The sequence below is a fragment of the Alosa alosa genome, chromosome 8, assembly GCF_017589495.1.
Source record: "Alosa alosa isolate M-15738 ecotype Scorff River chromosome 8, AALO_Geno_1.1, whole genome shotgun sequence".
NCBI classification, from domain to species: Eukaryota; Metazoa; Chordata; class Actinopteri; order Clupeiformes; family Clupeidae; genus Alosa; species Alosa alosa.
The window spans coordinates 24,809,866-24,825,549 of record NC_063196.1 but is presented as its reverse complement, the minus strand read 5'-3'; the positions used below and the strand labels follow the sequence as shown (position 1 = coordinate 24,825,549).

At 40.5% G+C, this 15,684-nt stretch overlaps 1 protein-coding gene across 2 annotated transcripts; it reads left to right on the top strand.

Moving 5' to 3' along the window:
* The first annotated feature begins 18 nt into the window (after positions 1 to 18).
* LOC125299895 lies at positions 19 to 12,819 on the top strand. 2 transcript variants are annotated; one of them, XM_048251396.1, is made up of 12 exons: positions 19 to 905; positions 1,273 to 1,471; positions 1,682 to 1,907; positions 2,031 to 2,304; positions 2,398 to 2,578; positions 2,687 to 2,763; positions 2,889 to 3,069; positions 3,191 to 3,442; positions 3,552 to 3,723; positions 3,840 to 3,988; positions 10,027 to 10,075; positions 12,449 to 12,819. In XM_048251396.1, the coding sequence occupies exons 1-12, from the start codon at positions 633 to 635 to the stop codon at positions 12,456 to 12,458; spliced, it is 2,043 nt and encodes a 680-aa protein (XP_048107353.1). In that variant the 5' UTR covers positions 19 to 632; the 3' UTR covers positions 12,459 to 12,819. The 2 variants fall into 2 exon arrangements, with proteins under 2 accessions (XP_048107353.1, XP_048107352.1); XM_048251395.1 differs by lacking the exons at positions 10,027 to 10,075; positions 12,449 to 12,819 and adding an exon at positions 4,112 to 5,863.
* The last annotated feature ends 2,865 nt before the right edge of the window (positions 12,820 to 15,684 follow it).

Below are 15,684 nucleotides of genomic sequence, written 5' to 3'. Positions count from 1 at the left end.
CTGGTTCTTAAGAAATATCTCTATGGCGTTTTTCAACCAACAGCGAACCCCTTCTTGAACCGGTTCTGTTCAGAATTCTTTGAACCTTGGTGCTAGCTAGTGAACAAGCCCACATTTCCACCAGTTTAGTACTGAACACAGGACGCATTATCAACAATGGGTGTTGCATGCAAAACAAAAGTTAGATGATGCATAAACGGGAGAATTACATGAACAGTTGTCCCGTAAAAACGTCAAAACTTAGCTGTTTAAAATGCTAGTCAACGTCTTCAGAGCAATATAGTTGACTAGTAAGAAAGGAAACCTCATGGTTCCCCCTCTGAAGTTTAAAGTGAAATGCCCACTTCGGTTCGCAGGAAAAAACAAGGTTCAAGCTTCAAAGTGCCACGTTCCGAACCCTTTTTTGTTTGGTCGAAATCATACACTGTAAAAAAAAGGTCGAAATGCAATGACCAGGCAGTTCAATTGTTGGTTCGCGAACGGGAAATGGACCGGTTCTCTGTTGTGGATTCGTTTCCGGTACTTTTCTACGTCACGATGTTCCTTTTTTAGTCCGCCTCTCACTCGCTCACTCAGTAATGTTCGTTCAGTACAGCATTGTTTTTCATAACAAGTAAAAGTTTCAGATAGCCATGGTTAGAAGGTGTTTTTTTCGTTGTGAAGGGCCATCTCCCTTGTATGGTTTACCAAAGGTAGAGCCACTACGTACCCAGTGGTTAGAGTTTATTTTTAACTCTATTCCTGCGACTTTGCCAAACATTTATCTGTGTCCCAACCACTTCACGGACAACTGCTTCAAGAACCTGGGGTTGTTCACTGCTGGATTTTCGAAGCTGTTAGCTCTGAATGAAGAGGCTGTTCCAACTTTGTGTGGCCCAATGGTAGAAGATATATCCTCACAACATGTAAGTAAACATTACTGTTTGTGCTTTCGTTTGTTAACGTTACTTTTAGAACAAGTTAGGGACTATGAGTGAGCACACAAAATGCAAAATTATATCGCTAGCTTAGCTAACAAAGCAGTGGTGTGTGAGCTGAGGTAATGGAACGCTCATCTTGCAAGCTGTATGTTAGCTCAAGGGTTGTTTTTTTTCGCTGCGTCGCAAGCAACTTGTAAACATTTCTTAGCTATGGGGTACAATTTTAACGAGAGGCAGTAGCAGAAAACTGCTACTGATCTTAACGGCAATGGTTAGTGTTACAGTCGTTGACTGTTGTCATCTGGTAAATTATAAAGGTACATTTTCATGACCGATTTTGGGTGCATCACAGCAGGACCTCAAGCCACCACACCCCTCTTTCCATCATGTTGGATGCCAAACCGACTCTCCTCAGATCATTTCGGCAGCAGCACAGACTAATTCTGTGGAAACACGATCTATGGGAACACAATGTGTGCCGTTAAAGATGAAATCTGTTAGCACACAGTTGTCCTGGGGATCGTTGAAGGTGCCACACATTCGAAGCAAAGGTATTGTATTTGATAAAAAGTACCGTTATGGGATTTGGCAAACACTTTTGTCCAAAGTGACATACAAATGCAAAACAATAGAATATACTTAATTGACTACATTAAGGAGAATATCAATAATAAACAAAATGTCAAATTAATCAACAATCAACAGTAATTGTTTGTCATAGAAATAACCATGAGTTTATGTATTTCTTCTGCCATTGTTAGGCATCCAGACAAAAGTGCCTCTCCTCAGCGTTGGCACTGGAACAGCTTCCCATTTTCCAGACTTACCAGTGACCTCTACACTAATAAAGGGGGGTCCTGGGTTGCAATCTAGAAAGAAGCCTCCACTTGAGTTGGAGGAGGGTGACACCTCAAATGAATATCATATGGAGCTGGACTCTACTTACACCCCGGGAGATTCAGTACTTACAGAAGAATCGGATGCATTGTATGTTTTGTGTATTATATTGTACATTTTGTGTATTTGGCTACGCATACTATTTATGTTCATAAGAGTTGAGGAAATATTGCTGAGCGAAAATGTATACTTAATCTTGTTCTGTTATGTTAGGTTCGAGACACAGGTCACCTATGATGAGGCAAAGTATATTGTGTTTGAAAGCTGCCTCAAACAGCTATTTGAAAACTGTCCGGTGTGCAAGAGAAACTGTGATGTCCAACGACGAAGAATGGGGACTTATGTGGCCTTCACTCAGTTTTGTCCACACTGCAACTACTTTAGACAGTGGGAGAGTCAGCCCATAGTTGGAAGCACCCCTGTTGGCAACCTACAACTTTCAGCTGCCACATACTTTACAGGTTCTTCCTTCATCCAACTGGAAAAGGTAAATCTATTGCAGTTAACACACAGTATATCTTATTACATTTTCCAGCAATAGACTTACCTATAACATTTTTTATTTCTCTTTCATTTAAAGGTATTCAAGGCCATGCAGCTCCAGATATTCCAGTATGACACCTTCAGGAGACATGCTAGGAATTACCTGGAGCCTGCTATTATTCACAAATGGAAAATGGATCAGCAGAATCTTTTCCATCAACAATTACACCAGGGTGGGAAGGTTGCATTGGGAGGAGATATGAGGGCAGACTTGCCAGGTAAGTAGAACCTCGGACAGAACAGAGTCATTGGTCTGTACTAAAATCGTCCAATATATCCCTTGAAGTTGTGCTGAAAAGCCCTAGTATTCTCTTATGCATTTTTAGGGCACTCAGCAAAGTTTGGCAGCTACACTCTGATGAACCTGGAGAGCAACACCATTATGGACATCCAGCTTGTTCAAGTGGGTTTCTCTTTCTGGATGTTATTTTTGCGGTGCTGGCAGTATGTTGATGCATCTATAATGTGTGTGTAGCCTCACAATTTGTTTTATTTATGTATTTATTTACTTTATCCATTAACCACCAGAGCAATGAAGTAGGTGGCAGTTACCACATTGAGAAAGAGGGACTCAGAAGATGCCTAGATCTTCTGGAGTCAAACGGGTTGGCGGTTGATTACATCGTTACGGATCGTCATCCACAGATAAAGAAATATCTGAGGGAACGAAACATTGTACAGTTCTATAACGTGTGGCACTTTGAAAAAGGTAAAATGTTTTTCCCCCCATACAATGTGGCTGTCAGACAAAAACTGTACATTTAGTCACTGTAACACTTAATCATGAAGTCTTGAGTATTATACGATTGTGTATTTTATTTCTTTAACAGGTTTGTCCAAGAAACTGGAGAAACTACAGAACAAGGACTGTAATGTTTTGAAGAGGTGGCTGCCTAGCATAAAAAAAAAAAACCATGTTTACTGGTGTGCAACCTCTTCAAGTACAGGACCAGAAAAGGTGGCAAAGTGGACGTCTCTGCTCAACCACCTTCAAAATGTTCATGTGCATGAAGACCCCCTTTTCCCAAAGTGTTTACATCCTGACAGAGTTTCAAGGGATCCAAACAAATGGCTACAACCTGGTATGTGCTAAATTAACATTAATCAAAAAAATCCCTAATGTGACCATTCATTTTTGAAATAATTTAAAAAGATATTACCTCACCCAAACTTTTTGCCATTTAACTCAAGGGTCAGTGGCGCTATACAAAGCGGAAAAAATTCTCAACAATAAGAGAGTTCTCAAAGATGTGGAAAAGCTCAGCCACCATCACCCGACCTCAACGCTGGAGTCCTTCCACAGCTTGATCCTGCGTTTTGCACCCAAGAATGTGGTTTTCACATTCATGGGAATGTTGTGCAGGTAGTACACGATCATTTGTTTTTGTTTTATTTTATTTATTACAAAGTTACTGATTAATGGCATTATTGTGCAATGACGGTCAACCACAGTATAACTGAACTTCTCTATCACAATAGGCTGTATCTAGCGGCCATGCACTACAATGAAAATGCCGGCCAGGAGCAAGCTGTGACCTCTGCTGGACAGGCTGTGTACAAGCTTGTTTTACCGAAGTCCAAGACAGGGGAAGGCATTGCAAAGCCCATAAAAACAGACTCTAAATACAGTAAGTTTTTTTTTTTTTTTTTTTTTTAAATATATGAATCATACACACGGTATTTACAGATTAGTGTTGTGGTTACACTTAACATATGAAAAAAAAGATTTATATATGACTAATAATTTCTAGAATATGTGGAAGAACTGATGAGGCTGGTGATTGAGGAGGTTTTTGAGGACCCTACACCATTTGTAGAGGAGATGCAAAAAATCCCCATCCCTCCTGACCTGTCATCGGTTTGAGGCTTCAAAGGAGGAGTTGGTTGCCCGTCATGTGTCCCGCTTCAGTCAAGCGATGGTTGAAACCCAACATACTGACCAGGGGCACGTTTCCCAGTTGCTAAGTCAGCAACTTTGTTGGTTGCAATGCAATTTCCCATTGCCAACCAACTAAATTGCTAACTGGTTAGCAACTAGTTTTGGGAAACGCACCCCAGATGGAAACTCCTGTTGTATCCACAGCATAACACATGATGGAATGACGACCCGACAACTACATCCCAAATAACCCCAGCACCAGGAGCGGATTGCACCAACTAGTTTTTGCTACACCTGTCATAAGTGCTAAGTTAGTCTTTGTTAAGACTGGTCTTAGGCCCATATATATCACCTGTTGCACCAACAGAATTTAAGACCTGTCTTAACTAAGTAAGGCCGCAACGGTGCACGTTCATGAAAGTGCCCGTGGAATTCTAGAATGGAACATGCCTTGCCAGGATACTCATTTATTACTTTTCATTCATTCAGTTTGCAACTTTTTTTGCCTAATTAGCTATGGAGGATCATACAAAAATAAAGAGTCATTTCTCTGATTCAGAAATAAGAACATTTGAGCAGTATGACTAAATATATTTTAACTTTGAAACAAAGTAACACAATAACCAACAAACGGAAAAAAAGAGACTTGGAAAAGTATAACGGAGAGTATAAATCAACTCGAAAATTCTGCAGACTTCAGTACAGTTGAAGAAGTGAAGAAAAAATCGCAAGAATTGATTGGATAGCTCACTTTCCCAGAGAATTCTTGAGTCGTGAGTTGAGCCAGGCCATCGCGCCACCAAATTGATTATTTGGTAGTTTACATCGCAAATGAGCTGTACATTAATTGAATTATAGCCTAGCCTTTTCTGTTGATGAAGCCTATAGATATTCGTATTCTGATAGGCTAGTGCTTAATACGAATATGGGTACCATCAATGCAGCCGATGATATCAGGAATGCCAGAGGCCTGAAGGAAACGCTGCTTGACAGCGCTTGCCTCGGCCTTGTTAGGTAAGTTGACGTATCATGGTAGACGGTGACTCAGTGCCAGCGAGACGTAGGCCTACCCTACAAATTACTCTACAAGCTGTAGATTTATGCACGCCAATCACACCAAAAAAAATCTCAAATCTATTAAAATGAAACCTTTGAATTAATTTATCGTCGTTGTAGATATCTAGCGGATTCATTCTGTCTCTCACCCTTAAAGCACAGTCATTGTACAGTATAAATAAGACGTGCCATCGTTTACTTCAATTTGTTGTCGTTTAAGCTGCACTCAATGATTTTTTGAAAATTAGGCTACAGAAACACAGAAAACGGTCTCCGCCTTAACATAAGTCTCCTCTCGACAGGGCGTAAAATTTAAGACTAGACTTAGAGAGAGCATCCCAAGTCTGCGTGGTGCAACAGGCGCAACATCATTTTAGACATAGAACGTTGAGTTAAGCCAGTCTAAGCATAAGACTGGTCCTAAGTCCTGTTGGTGCAACCCGCTCCAGTACCCCAGCACCAGTCCCAAATCACCCCAGCACCATAAGTAGTGGTGCACTCAAAAAATACTCCATAGAAATGCATGGGGCTAGTTTGTCACGCCAATATGGCCGTTGTCTACACATATCCCACCCCTTCCTCTGCAAAACGTCGACATGTGAATACATTGAGCCAATCATGTGGTGTGATGTGAATACATTGAGCCAATCATATGGTGTGTTGTGAAGACATCGTGCCAATCATGTGTTGTGATCTCGCCGCTGGAGCAAGATTGGTGTCGTGAAGCCTTGCGCACGCGCAGTTGGACCCAAAGACTGTGCCCGATGAGTGCCCATAAAACGTTGGTATATGGCCGCCGATTGTGCACCTGCAGAAAAGATTTGTTACTGTAGGATAGTGTTTGTGTGTAGAATATTGATTTGTAATTGTAGAATAATTTTGTAATGGTAAAATATTTGTTATTTGTAACTGTAGGATGATTTGTAGCCGTAAAACCGATCTGTACTTGTACAGTGCTTAATCTAACCCTGTACAAGAATTACCAACAATAGCAACAAGGTATTTATTTCCTTTTGTTTATTTAATTTTATTTGCAATACTTGTTTTATTCATTCTGTATATTACTGTATAGCCAACCACTTTATACATCGTTTTAGGCCTGGTATACTTGTAGCCACAAGACAAGAATTAAGTTAAGCTCAACCTCTTTCAATAACCAGTGGCCAACGAGGTATTTACTTTGTTTTACATTGTTTTTCTTTGTTTCTTTGTATCATTTTGTTACGATTGTGCACTGTACACTGATGTATCCATTTATTGGTGATTACTAACAGTTCTCATGGCGTGAAGGGAGTGTGGAGTCTTCGGTGTATCCAGTGTCCAAATAAACACCTGTATCAAAGAACCTTTCCCCGTTGTGTTGTGGAAAGAGCTACAGTAGGGTATATTTGTAATATCGACAATTACTTGTACAGATTATTTTTACAGTTACAAATAATTTCTAGGAAAAATGTATTTTGAGAAAAAGGAAAATCTCATAAAGAAATAAATATTCTTAACAAAAACATGTTGCTCACAATTATTGGCACCCCTGCTTATAATAGCTTTGTAAACCTCCCTTTGCCAATAAAACAGCATGTAATATTCACCTATGACACCCCATAAAGTTGGAGAATACAAGGCAAGAGATTTAGACCGTTCGTCTTTACAAAATCTCCCCAAATCGTCCAGATTTCTAGATGCACACTTGTGCATTCTCCTCTTTGACTCACCCCACTATTTTTCTATGGAGTTTAGAGCTTGATTTTGCGTTCAGTAAAGCATATTGGTTTTGATCTGGACGATTGTTTTGGTTCTTTGACCTCATGAATGATCCAATCATGACCAACTTTTAGTGTCTTGTCAGATATTGACAGATTTCCTTTGAAAATGTTCAGGTTTTTCTTGTTGTGCAGGATACCATGCACCTTAATTAGATTCCCAAGGCCTTTGGGAATAAAAACAGTCCCACAATAGCACAGCGTGAGTGCTATTGTATAGTCATTCTATATATGCCAAACACACCTAACATGTTTCTAGCCAAAGAACGCAATTTTCATTTCATCTGACAATAGACCACACTTCCAGACAAAACCACTGTACCATTTAGTAACTCCCGCCATTTACATTGGTAATTAAATTACTGGACAACCTGTTACAGCATGCCCTCTAAATAAACTATTAGCAATGAGGCCATTTTTGAATATTTTTGGGGGGACTTGGTGACCCCAAGATGACACCTTTGTCTGTAGGTATCCAATAGTGGTTCTCATGGAATTTTTTGCCTATATTACCATCCTCCATACTGTATGTGGGGGCAAGATAACCTTGGGTCTTTGTCCAAGCATGTTTGTCACATTTCCAGTTGATTAGAACCATTTAATCATTGTTTTAACTGTAAATATAGGCATTTTCAACAAAGTACCTAGTTTGTATAGACATTCCCTGACTTACAAATGTCAACACACTTTCTTTTTATTTAAATGTGTATTCTCTTGTCTTTCTGATGTTGAAAAATGACTAGAGGTTTTAGCATCTGTCACTTTATTTTCATACCTTAGTGAAAAAGAAAGTCACTACTAAACTACTTCTGAAAGTTTACAGACACTCTGGTTAACTTAAATAAGTTGAAATTAGATAGGAAAATGCTTCTGTTAGATTCTGTATTTAAGATTTTTCTAGGGGTGCCAATAATCGTGAGCAACATGTTTTCGTTAAAAATATTTATTTCTTTATGAGATTTTATAGCCTGGCGGGCCATCCTATATCATTGAAATGTATAGTCTGGAATCGACCCATTCACCTCGCTTAATCCAAGGGGCGGGCAGAGAATTGTCTTTCAAACTGCCTAGGCATGCAATAGGCCAGCGCTATGACCAATCAGAACAAAGAGCAGGATGACGTGGCCAGAGCAAAACGGCAAATACATCCTTCTTCGAAAAGAATGACTTAAGTGCATTGTGTTGCTCAACTTTCAAAGAAAAGCACAAGTCCAACTCCTCCAAAGTTGACGCCAACGCCGATTCAAACAACCGCTCTTCGTTCGCCATAGCCACCTTCCTTGTTCACCGTCGCAGGACTGTCGTCATCTTGTTAAGCCCGCCTTAAGACTCTCTAACAAAATAGAGCGCTGTGATTGGATGACGTCCACGGTGTCAGCCAATAGAAATCCCTATGGTTTGCTACTAGACGTACAGGCTGAGCAAATTAATTTGCCGCCGCTAGGGTGCGTCTAGATTTCTAGGCTAGAGATTTTCCTTTTTCTCAGAATATTTTTTTTCCCTTCAAGGGTGTATTTTTCCTCATTGCTTTCATTGTGAGCGTACAATAAATCATCAAAAGATTATTTTTTATACCTGTTTTTAGTCAACATTACAAAAGGTGCCAATAATTCTGGAGGGTACTGGATGTCGCTTGTTACTATGCACATTTGGCTAGGGCAGTTGTCAATTTTGCATCAGCCTTGCTACTAAGGCCAGTGGCCAATAGCCAATGCTATCCTTCCTGATCTCTACATATGGGAGTGATTCCATCTTCCTTTTTGCTGCCTATGAACGGCTCCATTTCCTTCTACATGAGTGCATTTACTTGAAATTCGTCCATCTGCTTATCCACTCATGACGATATTCTATATTGCTCGAAGCGCTTCTTCCACTTCGGCCATTCATTCACATTGCTGAAATCGAACTTGCCTGGCGGCGCTAGCTGTGGCACTGCAGGCAAGGCCGTCACTTGTGTATTTCTGTCAATTTCCTCACAATTGCCTTTCCTTTTCCTTCTTTTTTGGTTTTCTTTAACATTCAGGTTTAGTTCGACTTCAACTTCTGATGGCATGTTACGTTAGGGTTATGTCTAATAAAGTAGACAATGAGGACACCAGGTTAAAGCATAAGTTGCGTTTTCTCTAGAACCCTGAAAACTTCCGTGTGTACAACCACATCACAGCACACCCTGTTTACAGAATAGTACCTAGCTGGTGATAAATGAATAATGTTATGGTGAAGGTTTGTTGCACCCTTTTGTTGTCGGTCATACCGAAACCTTTTTTTTTTTTACTGTGTGCACCACCATGTACAACCATATTTCCTTCTGATGCTGCCGTACTGTCGTATTGTAACCAGACCTTTCAAAAAAAAAAAGAAAAACAGACTGGAAGGGTGGAAGATTGTGGGAAATCTAGAACTTTTTTTAATTTTGAAAAAAAGTGTCCATAATATAAGGGTCAAATCAGACACTTTTAGTCCACATTCTTTCCATTCTTCAGCAATGCGTCCATGGAAAAAAGAAATACTGACAAGCTCAATCGAAGATCACAGATGTGGGATGACGCTGAGGGGATAGAAAATGTGGCTAAACACTGCAGTGACTGCTAAATTCAGTGATTTTGGCCAAAAAAACATTTCAGTTCAGATGTATGGTCTGACATTTCAAGGCTAGTTTTTGAAAATAAGGACGTTAACAACAGAAAAATGGCTGTCAGTTGTTTGGAATAGCATGAAGGCATTTCTTGACCTGGAGCGTATCCAATCACATTGGCCAGTGACAAAATTTACCAACCATTTATGTCACTTCCTTCCATATGAAGTACGGGTGAGTATTAATATAGTTAGTGATGGGTCTTAAAACAGGGTGCTCTGTGTTGGTTAACAGTATGAGTCCACAGTCATGGGGGGCTGATAAAGCAACATCCATAGATCTGAGTTGTCATTGTTTGCCAACTGTGTACATGTGTCTCTTATTGACTACCCTAAGGCCTTCAAACCAGCACGCCCGGCCTTCTGGCTTCCGGAGACCTGCACTGGTGAGTACTAATATCATAGAGTCATGTTAGTGATGGGTCTTAACATAGGGTGCTCTGTGTTGTTAAACAGTGTGGGTCCACAGTCTTGGGGAGCAGATAAACAACAACACATTACATTTATATAGCGCTTTTCACGACACTCAAAGTGCTTCACGGTGATGGGCAGTGTTGGTCAAGTTACTTGGAAAAAGTAATTAGTTTACTGATCCAAGATAGTAATCCAGTTACTTTACTGATTACTTATTTTCAAAAGTAATTAGTTACTTTAATAATGACTTTACTTAGTTACTTTTCAAAAACACACTAGCTATACACAACCTGAATATGCTTTTTTAAAACTTTTTTTTATTAGTTTCAATCTTAACTATTCACATTGCATCAAAGAAAAAAAATAAATTAAATGCAACAGTCTCTGATTTAAAGAAAATTGCTGATTAATTTATATTTGCATATTCCAGCACATAAAATGGAAATATTTTTGGTGTGTATACTTCTTCATTCGAATAGATGTAAATAAAATACAGCAATAAAATAATTAAAACCAAAGTCTCTACTAACATTTACATCTTTTAACAGTTGCAGTGCAGAGAGGAGTAATGCGTTTACCAAAACAGAAAATGCTGTTGCATGCCACATTTAGGCTGTTCTAATGTCAAAGAAGAGTGTTTGAACTGTGTGTGTGTGGAAGGATGTGTTTCTCTGAGTGGATGTGAATGTCAGTGTGTGTGTGTATGGAGGGGACTGCCTCTATGTGTGTGTGAGATTGAGATTTGCTTCTACGTATGTGATTTGTATGTATGTAGAGGGATTTGTTACTGTGTGTGTGTGTGGAGGGTAGTGCTTCTGTATAGGTGTATGTGTGGAGGGGAGTGCTTCTGTATAGGAGTGTGTGTGTGTGGAGGGGATCTGACCCCTGTCATATATCTGCAGGTGTTAGTCCAGTCTCATTTTATGACAAGGCCCTATGTTTTTTTGTTTTCTTTCGGAGTGAAACAGTAGTTATACTGCATCAGCAGAAGCTTTTCAAACCTCCAATCAGAGAGCCTGTTCCTTTTTGGGTAAAGCATAGGGTTGGGCACCGAAACACGGTTCTAATATGGCACCGGTGCCGACACAAACGGTAGTAACTGCATCGAATAACAACAAATATTTCAGACCTGGAGACAGGTCTACTACTACTGCAGAGTAGATTTTAGAGGTCAATACGCCGGCTACATAAATAGTCTCAATACTATTTCCTATCTGGTACCACTCTTTCACATACAGCTGATCTGGAGAGCCTTGAAAACGTGATTGTACACTGAAATTGCTCAGGGGTTTCTGTCTTTTCTAGACCGAGATCGGAGATTTTAATGCTAAACTAATGTCTTTACACTCATATCCTATCTTTGTGGGGTTAACTTTCTGACAATACAGATAAATGGGCCCTTCTAGACCTACTCCTTCAGGAGAAAGAAAAAGTGTAAGATTTAATTTACACATTAGATCTCGGCCTAGTAAATTTTCAGGGCAAACACTGCTCAGGAGAAAAGAATGTTCTACTGTCTGATGTTCATATTGAACCACTAAATGGGTAGAAACTGGTTCTGCCACTGATTGACCTGAAGCTCCTGTTACATATATAACTCTATTGCTTTTTAATGTTAAAAACTTACAACTATCTTTCCTTCCAAGTGTACTAACATCCGCTCCTGTATCAACTAAAAAAGATACATCATTACCATTCAGAGAAAGAGTTAGCTTAGGTTGTGCGGCAGCATTCAAAGTCAGTTGTGGATAAAGTTCATAGGATGATACAGAAGTGTTGGTGAGGGGTCCCGGAGCCCCCTGTTCAGAGTCCTCCCTGTCCTATTCAGAATTTCCATTCTGTGTCCAGACCGGACCCTGAGGGCGTCGTTGTGATGATTTATCCCCGTCTTGTCTCCAATCACCCTGCTTCGGACAATATCTCGCTATGTGTTCTACGTCTCCACAATTCCAGCAACCGTTTCTTTCAGTCCACCTAAATCCTGCTCTCCTTCCTCCACAAAGTTTATTAACTGCTGAAGCCACTCTTCCCAAGAATTCTCTAGCAGTCTGTTGTAAGCTGAAAAATAGCCATTTTAGTCCAATCTTCAGTAGGTGAATACTTGCAGGGGCTTAGGGGCAGGAACAGCCACAGCTGGTTGTGGTGCAGGGGGTGCTGAAGGGAATGGTGGTGGAGATTTACAGACTATAAGGGCTGAAGTTCAGGTTCACTCATCTGCACATAGACTTCAGTTGAAATGTCCATAGCTCCGCACAAACCTTCTCTCTCTCTCTCTCTCTCTGGCCCTGCTCTTTCTGTTCCATAACTTTTATCTTCTCCTCTCTTTCCCTCACTTCTCTTTCTAGGTGCCTGTGACCACAATACGGTAATACCGTATCCGAGACACAGGATGACTCCCTTCCGGCAAGGATGGGTCCCGCGGGCGTTGTTGCATTTTTTTCCACGGTATTGTCCCAAAATCAAAAATAGATCTCCTGTGAGGCCTTTTCGGGTCCTACGCCTTCCAGGTTTCACTGCCGCGTCTCGGAGTTAGGTATCCCACCGCTGTCACCAAAATGTGGTCAAAAATATCCAGGCAACACTCAGGTGTGAGGAACCACTGCAGGTTTATTCACGATACCGGGAGCAGGTCACTAGCAACAGCATGTTCCAGTAACACTACTCAAAGTTCTCTAGGGCGAAGCCCCATCTTATACATGTTAATTACATTGGTAATACAAATCACATGAGTACAATGGTATTTTCCAAAAATCCTCATACATGCAGAAATACAACAATACATATACACTTCTTGGACATAGCATGTGATCCATGCGGCATACGCAAGTCATGTGGCTACTCCAAGTAAGTAGATAATTGGTCAATACAATACATATACATCCTTCAGCATTCTCTTGCCATAGTCTAGTTCCTGTCGGGATATTCCTAATATTACTGCCTCAGGCAGAATACCCTTAACTCGTGACAAAGGGGGTCGCATGACCTTTATTAGAAAATCATGACATGGAGAGAGCAAATGACAGACCAAGCAAAGTTGATGCACGGTATTGAATGTATAGAAAGCATATACAGAATATAAAAAAATATTAGTAATCCAAAATTTCTCCTTCAGTAGGCTACCACAGCTGTTATGTCAGATTGGTCAGTGTTTCCTCTGTTTTCTCGGTCTGAACGCGTGCTTGTGTGTGTGCCTGCGAGTGTCTGTGTGTCTCCTGCTTCCTCCTCCCTCCAGAATATGTCAATCATTTTTGATGCGTTTGTGGTTGGAGGAAAGTTTCAGGGAGGTAATTAGGGGTTTGGTTAGGTCAAGGTTTAATAAGGGGTGGGGTCAATGGAGGATTCCAAGGCCTTCAGTAAAGTTCAGAGTTGAAGAGAAATTAGTGAGCTGTGTTGATTGTACGAGTGATAGAGCGACTGAATTTATTTAGTATTTATTTATTTATTTAGTTAGTTAGTTATTTAGGTGGGTAGTTAGGTATACGCAGGGAATTAGTGATTAGGACAGTTAGTCAGTTAGGTTTAGTTAGTTATTTGGGTAGGCTAGTTAGTTAGGTATAGGTAGGCGTTCAAGATGGTGAATTACTGCGTGTTGTGGGGAAAGCAAGGGTAGCATGAACCAGAAGGAGGGAACTTTTATCAAAATAAAGCAAGTAAGATGATGTTTGTAAATTCCACTGTTTAAATAAACTATATAGTTTTTAGTGAAATTGAGTTATATATTTCAAGGTGTAATAGTGACTCCTAACATAGTTTTGCTGTTTTTTGTTGGGTTTTTTTTGCATTCCATACATCTAGGTCTGTGCAACATGTGGCTACAAGCGTTACTGGCAGAACCAGCCCATGTTGCATAGAAATATGCCTGTTTGCAACCTTCTTCTCAGTGGGGCCATACATTTTTTAGGCTGTATGGCCACACATACGCTGAGGATGCTGGCACTGTTTGCTCTTCAGTGCATCAGTTCGAGGACTTTCTTCCGCCACCAGCACCTCTACATGATCCCAGTCATCATGCAGGCCTGGCGGAATGAACAGGCAGGGGTCATTAGGGAACTAAAGGAGATGGGTGGTGGACTGGCAATCTCGGGTGACTGCAGGTAAATGACCTGTTGGCCTCATCTAAGATAGAAAATGTTTACATTGCAACTCATTAATTGAATTTTTAACATTCTTAGGTCAGATTCCCCTGGGCATTGTGCAAAGTATGGCACTTACTCCTTGATAGAGAGAACAAACAAGATCATAGATCTTCAGCTTGTCCAGGTGAGTATGATGGCATCAAACAAAAACAAACCATTTTGTTCCAGTTCCACTACCAAATTCCAAGTGTTACACTGTCTGTGACATGCTACAGAGCTCTGAGGTCCCAAACAGCACCTGGTGTGAGCTTGAGGGTCTGAAGCGCAGTATGTTTTTTTTAAAGAACCAGAACCTACATGTGTCAACCTTTACCACAGACAGACATCGGCAGGTAAGGTTGTATATTCTAATTTATCCCCCGGAGAGAAGCAATACTCTTTTCTGATTGTCTGACGGGGTGGCTTTTAATTCTGAGTAACGGAACACCTATGAAGTAGATCTGGTAAAAAAAAAGTTTAATATCAATGCTTATGAATGGAACTCCCTCCCCCAACCTCTTCGTGCCTGTCCCTCTCTTCCTTTCTTCAAAGTTTTTATTAGTGTATTTGAGGGGTTGTGTCTTTCTACACAGATTGCCAAGTGGGTGCGAGAGGAGCTGTGTTCTGAAGGAACAAAACATTTCTTTGATGTCTGGCATGTTGGAAAATGTATGTATCCTGTTGTTGGTAGCCTTTTGTAAAGTTGAGTCTTGTAAAAACATTTCCATCAATACTTTGTTTTGGTTTTGAAACAGCTCTAAGGAAGGCTTTGGATGCTGCCGCTAAAGAAAGGCACTGTGAGGACCTGAAGCTGTGGAAGCCAGCCATTGTCAATCACCTGTACTGGACTGCTGCTTCAACTCCTGATGGAGATCCAGATGTGATGCAGGCCAAATGGCAAAGCCTGGTGAACCATGTTCAGGACATTCATGAACATGACACCCCTGCATTTCCCTGCTGTGCACACCCACCTCTGGAGGGGGAACAGCGAAACAAGCAGTGGCTAGAACCAGGTACACCATCAGTATGTTAAAGAATGCAATGATATTCAAGGTTGTGGTTTATGTTTAGTATATTTTGCTACAGGTGTACTCCAGCTATAACATATATTTGTATGGTTTTGGTAAATGTGAAGAAAGAAATTATACTGCTATTCTTCATCCATATGTACAGTCAAAGAACATGTAGTAATATCAGTAAAATATGTCCATGCAGACTCAACAGTAGCAATGAAATTGGAGAGTGTAACTACTAGGGCAGCACTAGTGAAGGATATACGGCAGCTATCCCCACAGTACCAGACATACTCGTTGGAGGCATTTCACTCCCTCATCCTCCACTTTCCACCCAAACACACTGGGTTTTCATATCTTGGAATGTACAGTAGGTCAGTGATATGCAATGGAATTACCTATGTGTCGTTATTTCATCATTTCAGACATGTCAGTCTCATACTGTTTCTCTGC